The sequence below is a fragment of the Chrysochloris asiatica genome, unplaced genomic scaffold, assembly GCF_000296735.1.
Source record: "Chrysochloris asiatica unplaced genomic scaffold, ChrAsi1.0 scaffold00556, whole genome shotgun sequence".
Classification (NCBI taxonomy): Eukaryota; Metazoa; Chordata; class Mammalia; order Afrosoricida; family Chrysochloridae; genus Chrysochloris; species Chrysochloris asiatica.
The window spans coordinates 220,441-229,686 of record NW_006409074.1 but is presented as its reverse complement, the minus strand read 5'-3'; the positions used below and the strand labels follow the sequence as shown (position 1 = coordinate 229,686).

Sequence of the window (9,246 nt, the reverse complement as noted above, 5' to 3'; positions counted from 1 at the left end):
ATTGTGTGTATGTATCACAGTTTGTTTATCCATTCTTCAGTTGATGGGCACTTTGGTTGTCTCCATCTTTTTTCTATTGTAAATAGTGCTGCTATGAATATTGCTGTGCATATTTCTACTACTTGTATTATGGCTCGTATTTCTTGTGGGTAAATACCAAGTAGAGGAATTGTTGGATCATAAGATATTTCTATTTCTCTCAGCTCTATTCTTTCTACTATCTTAATTTAGATCATCACTTATCTGGGCTTTGTTGTCAATCTTTTAAATGGTCAATATAAACTCCTGGGGTGGAGGGAATGTCCTGTTTCTCCTGCCCAGAATATAATGCACCTGCCTATCAGCCAACTCGTAGTTTATATTATTTAATCTCCTAGTAAGTCCACTGATCTCTCCAAGATATTACACTGCTATGTTTTAACAACTACAGTCCAGAATCTATGCCTCAAGTGATACTTTTGGGTGGATGTACCCATGTTGATGGTTATCCTGATAACAGATGTCATGGCCACACTGTATACTCTCTTATTCCACTGGCTGTTTGACTGGAGGTGGTGAGTGTGTATACAAATCCATGGGCATCAGTTTCTTAGGTTTTCTCCTTCAGTATTTCTCTTTCACAGTTTGAACTTCAAGGTATCAATATTGGCTGTTTCTATTTAGTAACTGTGTTATGTTTCCTTTCTTAACACTCAAATAGTATAATGCTTAAGAATCAAATGATTACAGCTAAGCTCTTTGATAATATAATTTTAAATGTGGCCAGTTTTACCAAAAAATAAAGGAGACATTCCATTATTATTACATATAGTGCAAAGGAATAATAAAATATACCCATAATCTTGTTATGTATCAACTTTCAAGATAAACACAGATTGAACTAAGACTACGGAATCACTATGACTGTTAGGTGGAAGACAGACACCACTTCAGGTAATATTTACAAAAGAACTTACAGAAGTAAGCATTTCTGTCCATTATTTTCCTTCCACTTTAAAAAAATATGCCAATTTAAGATAATAAAAGATGGATTACTAGAATATCGTAAAATAATTCATGAGTACTCAGCCTACAGGAAAATCTAAAGTAAGTTTCAGTGTTTCAGAGTGCACTAAAATGAGAACAACTTGAGATGTGGTCTCTGAAATTCACTCTAAGAGCAAGTTGGTAATGATAATACCTGCTTCGCTTAAAGTCCACACTAGAAAATCATAAATACGAACAGAGACAATAGCAAGTTGTCATTTACTCTGCAGCGATTATGCAGCACAGGCTGAGAACAGTGAGTATACTAGACAAAGGTAGTAGTCCTGGTGTGGCGCAAGGTTGGTGGTTCAAGCTCATCAGCTACTCCTTGGAAACCCTATACAGGGTCACTATGGGTTGAAACCAACTCGACGGCACTTAACAATACAAAGGTAAGTCAAAAGTATTCTACTGGAATTCTAGTTCATACATGCATAGACTTATTCTAAAAACAAATGTGCTTAAACCAATCTTTGTGATCAGTAGATAACTGCAGACAAGTTCTTTCGGTAACAGTGGTTTCTGAGGGGATGTTGTTATGTACCATGGAGTCAATTCCGACTAATAGCGACCCTGTACAGGGTTTCCGAGGCTATAAATCTTTACAGGAGCAGAAAGCCTCATCTTTCTCCCATGGAACAGCTGGTAGTTTCGAACTGTAGACCCCAAGATTAGTAGCCCAACTCCTAACCACTACCCTACCAGAGCTCCTTACTGAAGGGATATACGAAGCCAATTACAAGGCAGAGAGATCAGTTCAGTTACAGCAACTGTTTTGGGGGCAGGGAGAGGGACTGCAGAAAGGGTTAATATTCAGAGATTTTCTGGAAGGACACAGAACGACTGACAGTTACTACGAATTTTTTTAAGGTACTGACGAAAAAAATGGTCAGGAAAGTTGTGCAGAATCATTTTCACTATGATGATGTACCTGCTCATTCTTAGAAATTCTGTCCTACAAGAATTTCATAGGGAATTCTTATCCCATCTACTGTACATCTCTAATCTTACCCCTTTAGACTTCTTTATGATCCTAAAACTCAAAGAACATTTGAAAGGAATATAATTTGTGTCCCTCAAGGAAGCCTAAAGTGCTGTTTTGATATGATATAAATCGAAGAGTGCAGAATTTGTCAGGGAAGGGTCAGAGATGGAAACAAGGCCCTCAGAAGTGTATAGATCTAGATGGAAGATCTGTTGAGAAACAATAGTTCACATTTTGATAGTTTTGTTTCAAGTTAAGGCATCTATAATTTTGTAGCAATAATTTTGGACTCACCCCTTAGTATTCACTTTTGCCTGACAGACTGCCCCTCCATGTAGAGCATGTACCCAGAGATTTCAGATACCGGATCCCACTTGATGTGCACAACAGCCCAAGTTCCATTTTGTAAAAAGGAAACTTTCCTGAGGGGACTTAAATGGCTGGATCATGAAGTGATTCTTACCACATACATTTTACTTCCTTGGAAGTAAAAACTAAGGGTATGTGGAATAAATGGTTCCCCCATTCATGAAGAATGCAAGTTCAGCCCTCTAAACTGCCAATAATAAGGACAAAGAGGAAGAACTATTATGTATTAAGCACTGCTCCACAACAGAACATTTAGGCCTTACAGCAATGAGGTTGATATTATTACCTCTTCATTTTTACATATGAAGGCAAAAAAGACTCTAGAGATTAAGGTGATTTATCCAAGGTCAAACTGCTCCTAGAACAGTGCTGATTATACCAGGCACAGATCCAAAAGGTTTCTGTCACTCAATCCTCATAACTTTATAGATTTTGTTGTTATTTTTAGGTGCTGTCGAGTGGGTTCCAACTCATAGTAACCCAATATAGGGTTTCCAGGGAGCAACTGGAATCCTGATGTGGCGCTGTGGGATAAAGCACTGTACCACAAGGTCGGCGGTTCAAGCTCACCAGAAGCTCCCTGGAAACCTTATACAGGGTCCCTGAGTCAGAACCAACTCATGGCGCTTAACAATAACAAGGAGCGGCTGGCGGGTTGAAGTGCCCACCTTAAGGTTAGTACTTATCCTAGTGAGAAATCAGGACTCCACTCTATAGGTTGTTAAGCACTGTCGAGTTGGTTCTGACTCTAGCGACCTTAAATAGGGTTTTCGAGGAGCGACTAGTGAGTTTGAACTGCCAATCTTGTGGTTAGCAGTACAGTGCTTATCCTACAGTGCCATACAAAGGACTATTATTTCTATCTTGCAGATAAATCTGAAGCACAGGATAGCTAGAGGATTTCGTATCTACCATCTACATTCAGATGACGAGATGAAGGAGTCCAACTGTGCGAAAATTAAGAGCAAAATAGTAACGGAAACAATTCCACCGCTAACAATAAGAGTCCTACGAGCGAGAGCTCCCTCTGCATTCTTTAGTACTAAAATAGGCGTGCAGCGGCGTCCCGGGCGTGTGCCGCGGTGGAAGAAAGGGCTGGTGGAAAGTAGTGGATACTGAAACAGCAGCATTGAAAGCCTGAGATTTTTAGATGCCCGCGCAGACCCGCGGCCTAGTGCCGCCGGGACAGACAGGTACCTCACCAATCACCCTCGGCGAAGTAGGAAGAAACGTCCAATAAGCGCCGGGAAGAGTCCGGCGGAAGTCACCGCCCCCAACCTGTCAAGAGCAAGCGCCCCGTGGAAAGGGCCCTGTCGGGTGGAGTAAAGAGAGGATCCGTACCGCCACGGGAGACCGGGCGGCGGGCCGCGGGCCCAGAAACTGAAAGGGACAGGATGGAAGCCAAGATCAAGGGGGAGAGTGCAGTCAACTGCAGCTCGACCCCAGCGCTGGCGCCTTAAGCCCAGCCCCAGTCAAGAGTCTCCAGACGAAAAAGGACGCCCGTTCGTCCATGCCAGCGTCGCAGCCCCATCACCCCGGGGCCCAGCGGGCGCGCCAGACCCAACCACAGCCAGGGGCCTCACCTTGAGCCGAGAGCTGCCGGACACTGTTCACGAACTGCTCCAGGGCAGAAGCCATATTTCCCCCGGGCGGCCCAATCGGCAGAGGCAGCTCGGCGGGAAAAAGAGGCCGTTCGGGGAGGAGGGGGCGGCACTGGTAGACCGGAGGGCTTTCAGAAGGGTCTGTCGTCACTTCCGCCCTCTCAAGCACCGCGAGAGCTCACCTGCTAGGGTTCCAATTACTGTCTCCGTGGAAACCGTTCCGGTACTTGTCGAAGCCGGAAGTCAATTTTTCATTCTTCGGTTTGTGTTCACGCGTTAACAAGTCCTCAGACCCGTGTTCAGTGGGGGTTGTGGACAAAGGGATAAAAAAGACTCATAAAGCCCATATTTTCCAGCTTTTGTCAGGATGATTGTCCCGTTTATCCACCTAGACAAATGCTTCAAGTTCTGCTCACTGACCACCTTTCACAAATTTTCTTCTGTGAAATGGAGCCATACAGCCTGTGTTCAGAATCCCCTATCTGTTAGGAGCTGTGACTGTCTGCAAATTATTTGATTGGCCCGTGCCTCATATTGCTCACATGTAAAATTCAGAATTCAAACGATAATTTCGATCATCTAAAGCACTTAGAACACTTGATGAATATTTCCCAACTGGAATTAATCTCTGCCTTTTCCACTATTCTCTCAAAGCACTTTGTTCCTCTCATGTAGCCACTCCTACCGTCTTGTAGTAATTTGCCTCCACAATTCAAATCAAAGCTATTGCTATCAGGTTCCATTGAGGTCAAGCATCTGTCTTACACCATTCCCTGTTAGCGTCTAACACTGGATGTGGTGCATATTGTTGTTATTAAGTGCCCATCAAGTTGGTTCCAAATCATAATGACCTCTACAGGGTTTCTAAGGCTGTACATCTTTGCTGGAGTAGAAAGCCTCATTTTTCTCCCACAGAACGACTGGTGAGCTCTAACCACTGACCTTGTGGTTCATAGTCTAGTGCTTATCCTACTGAGCCACCACGACTGAATAAATAAATCCCCATTTTTATACTTCATCCAATAAATATTAATTGAGCACCTACAATATGATAGTTTCTGTGCTAGGGAATACATTGGTGAATAAAAACCACTGTGTACCTCCTCTCATGCAGATAATGAACAAGTAAAGACTAGAAGGGGGTTAGTGCTCTGAAGTTCAGTCGTTCTATAAAAAGCATGCAAATGGCAGTGACAAGAAGATTTTCTTTTTTAAAAAACTTTTTATTGTGAATTGAGTGAAAGTTTACAGAACAGATCATCAGTTTTACATTCAGCAAATTATATACTTTGCTTCATCACAGTAATTGCAGTCTCCTCTATGTACCATGACTCCTGGTATAGCGCTGTGGCTAATGCGCTGGACTACACAGTTGTTTGAGGTACAAGGTAATTGGTTCAAGCTCACCAGCCACTCCTTGGAAACCCTATACAGGGTTTCTATAGGTCAGAAATGACACTACAGCACTTAACGACAACAACAACTATGTACCATCAGTTACCAGTTGTTGTTGTTAAGTGCCGTCGAGTCTATTCCAACCCATAGCCACCCTGTATAGGGTTTCTAAGGAGCAGCACCCTGTACTTAACTCTATTTCCTTTAACTCTTATACTCCTTCCTGTGTCTCCTGCTACCTTTACCTTTAGTCTGCCAACCTCCCTCTTGCTGTATATTGCCTGCCCTGTCACCTATGTTAACATGTGTCTACCCTCTGTTGTTGTTGTCGGGTGCCATCGAGTCGGAACCAACTCATAGCGACCCCATGTACAGCAGAATGAAACAATGTCCGATCCTGGGCCAACCTCACTACCGCTGCCACACTTGACGCCATCAATGATGCCACCTGGCTGATTCATCTCGTTGGGGGTCTTCCTCTTTTTCTCTGACCCTCCATCTTACCCAGCATGACATCCTTCTCCAGCGACTGTTTCCTCCTGACAATATGTCCAAAGTATGAGAGGCAAAGCTTAGCCATCCTGGCCTCCAAGGAGCACTCTGGCTGCACTTCTTCCAAAACAGATCTATTGGTTCTTTTAGCAGCCGATGGCACTTTTAGCATTCTCCTCCAACAACACAACTCAAAGGCATCAATTCTTCTATGATCTTTATTCACTGTCCAGCTTTTGCATCCATATGAGGTTATAGAAAATATCATGGCTTGGGTCAGGCGCACCTTAGTCCTCAAGCTGACATCTCTGCTCTTCAACACTTTAAAAAGTTCCTGTGCAGCAGATTTGCCCAATGCAATACATCGTCTGATCTCTTGACTGCTGCTTCCGCAAATGTTGATAGTTGATCCAAGAAGAATGAAGTCCTTGACTTCAATCTTTTCTCCGTTGATAAGAATTTTGTTTATTGGTCCAGTGGTGAGGATTTTTGTTTTCTTGACATTGAGATGCAATCCATACCGAAGGCTGTGCTCTTTGATCTTCATCAGTAAATGTTTTAAGTCCTCTTCACTTTCAGCAAGCAAGGTTGTATCATTGTTGTGCCCAAATTTGTGTCCCCCACAGAAGACTCTCCTCGCATATGCAATCAGCAGAAGTGTTTATTGATCTCAAGTTACACTGCATGCAGTGGGTCTACCATCTGGATTGATGGCGACCCAGAAAGCAGGCACGCAGGCCTTTTTATAGGAAGTGTGGGGGGGGGGGGAGGAAGTATCCTTCAAGCTGATTGGCTGTTATCTAGGGGAGTGTTGCTGATTGGCTCTTATCTAGGGAAGATTGCTGATGTCAGCAGTTTGGTGGTTAGGGAGGGTTCTAACGGTTACTGGTGCCAGAGGTTTGGCGGTTAGGGTGGGTTCGGGTATGTGGGGAGAAATTTCTATAGGGATGGGAAACTGAGGAATTTCTCTGATTGGGGTCTTTGGGTCCTTCATTCCCCCCTTGAGTGAGTACCTCCTGGGCCAAATCATGGGCCCAGATTGGACTATTATAACATCGCCTAATGGTGAATATAGCTTTGTCATTTCCTGCCATATACACTCGGACTCCCCAGGTTTTTCCTATTTCCTACCGGAGTGACCGTTTTCCCTCATTAGTAAACTCTAGTCGAGGTTGCACAGCAGAAATTGAGATGACTATTTCTCCTGTGGTGGTGCTGATGACGATCCTGGTGGTGTTGACTGGCTTGTGAAGATTGCAGTCAGCAGGGTGGAAGAATATGAGGCAGGCTGTCACGAGGAGCATGAGGCGGGGTCTGTTAAACATAATCTCGAAAGGTGTAAAGCTTAGGGTATAGGGGGTATTTCTGGCCCTATATATAGCAAAAGGAAAGAGGGTTATCCAGTCTCCGCCAGTCTCTAGGGTTAATTTAGTTAACATCTCTTTAAGTGTCCGATTCATCCTTTCTACCTGACCAGAGCTTTGGGCATGATATGCACAATGTAATTTCCAATTTGTCCCCAAAGTTTGTACTACTTTTTGGGTTACCTGAGAGATGAAAGCAGGCCCGTTATCTGACCCTAAGAGGATCAGTAGTCCGTACCTGGGAATGATTTCTTCAAGCAGTTTTTTTACTACTACAGCGGCAGGTTCTCTTTTTGTTGGGTAGGCTTCGACCCAGCCTGAGAATGTATCTATGAATATTAAAAGGTATTTATATCCATACATACCAAGTTTAATTTCAGTAAAGTCAATTTCCCAATGAACTCCGGGCCTATTACCTCTCTCTTCACATTTTCTCTGGCCTCACGTTCATCCTCATCTTTTATATCTTCCTGTTGTTGGGTAGTGAAGATCTCCATTGCAGCCATGAGTCTCATCATTAACTCATCCACTGTTGTTTTTCTAAAATTTTGACTCAGATAAGAGACAATGGATTCAGCACAAAGCATTTGTGAGCAGAACATGTTGGTTAATACACTTTCATCATGGTGGAGGTAGATAGCAAGAAGCTTTCTATCTCGGGTTTTACGTAGAAGGCCTCTTGAAAAGCAGCTTCTAATGAGCCAATAAAAAAAAATTTAGGATGGCAGTCACCATATCTTGAAGAAAATTTGCTCTAAATTGCAATAAGGCATATCCTTCATTTTCTGCTGGCATCATTGGAGATTTTCTCATAGCAGATGATGCCATGATCTACTCCAAATTTCTCCATCATCTACTCCAAATTCTGTTGCATCTTCAAAGTCATCTCTGTCACTATCACTAGCCATATGAACATGGGTGCTTTGCTCCTCAGACTGCTCCCTGGTCTGTGCAGGTGAAGATCTTCTTCCCACTGTAAGTCGGTGGCAGGGATATGAGAGGCCAGATTCAGCAAGACACATGGAATCATCTGTGGCAGAAGTTGGCCAGCCCTCCCATAACTGATGGCAAACAGGGATACTTGTAAAATCGTATACATTCCTCTTTACCCCTTGAATGGTACTGCTTCCTGAGAAGTTCAGGTTGTACTCCCGCTGGACTTCTCGGTGGGTGATGATCAGCATGAAGTTTTGATTTAATGACTCCTGCAGGGCACCAGCATGACTAGATGATGAAGGTGGTGGCAAGTGTAGCGATTTTAAGACCGTACTGTCTTCCACATCTCCAGTCTTCCAGCCTTTTAACAACATTTTAGACACAGGTATCTGAAGCTCATTTTCTAGAATCTGTTTAATCTCTCCAACAGTACAGCTGTCTTCAAGTATCACATCAACATTTTTGTCTCTGTATTCAACTCTGAAGTCCAGCATCTGAGGCTGCCGTTCTATGATTTGCCTAGATGGCATTACAGGTCGAAATGCTGAGCAGGAAAAGGGAGCTGATGCTGAAGATGAATGACTTGCTGGATCAAATGCAGGTCCTTGCATGGTCTCACCTCCATTTTCCTGGGGTATTACACCATTGATGGCTGCCAGAGGTTTGGAGGTTAGAGTGGGTTTGGGTATGTGGGAAGAGATTTCTAAAGGGAAGGGAAATTGAGGAATTTCTCTGATTGGGGTTTTTGGGTCCTTCATCATCTGCATATCACAGGTTGTTAATGAGTCTTCCTCCAATCCTGATGCCACGTTTTTCTTCATAGAACACAGATTTTTATGTTATTTGCTCAGCATACAGGTTGAATAAGTATGGTGAAAGAACACAACCTTGTCACACACCTTTCCCAATTTTACTACATTCAATGTTCCCATGCTCTGTTCGAACAACTGCTTCTTGGTCCAGGTACAGATTTCTCAGAAATACAATTAAGTGTTCTGGAATACTCATACTTCTCAATGTTGTCCATAGCTTGTCATAATCCACACAATCAAAAACTTTGCGTAGTCAATAAAGCATA

At 43.2% G+C, this 9,246-nt stretch overlaps 1 protein-coding gene and 1 pseudogene across 2 annotated transcripts in view; both read right to left on the bottom strand.

The window, feature by feature from the left end:
- The window catches only part of COPS3 (COP9 signalosome subunit 3), a 44,468-nt gene extending 40,338 nt beyond the window's left edge, over positions 1-4,130 (bottom strand). Inside the window, exon 1 of one of the 2 annotated variants that reach the window (XM_006877693.1) lies at positions 3,964-4,130. In XM_006877693.1, coding sequence (XP_006877755.1) covers positions 3,964-4,018 — 55 coding nt within the window. In that variant the 5' untranslated portion in view covers positions 4,019-4,130. Of the gene's footprint in view, positions 1-3,392; positions 3,456-3,963 lie in introns of those variants that run through there. The other variant, XM_006877694.1, reaches the window with a different exon arrangement.
- Positions 4,131-7,570: 3,440 nt separating this feature from the next.
- On the bottom strand, positions 7,571-8,935 carry LOC102825355 (annotated as a pseudogene).
- Between the last annotated feature and the right edge of the window lie 311 nt (positions 8,936-9,246).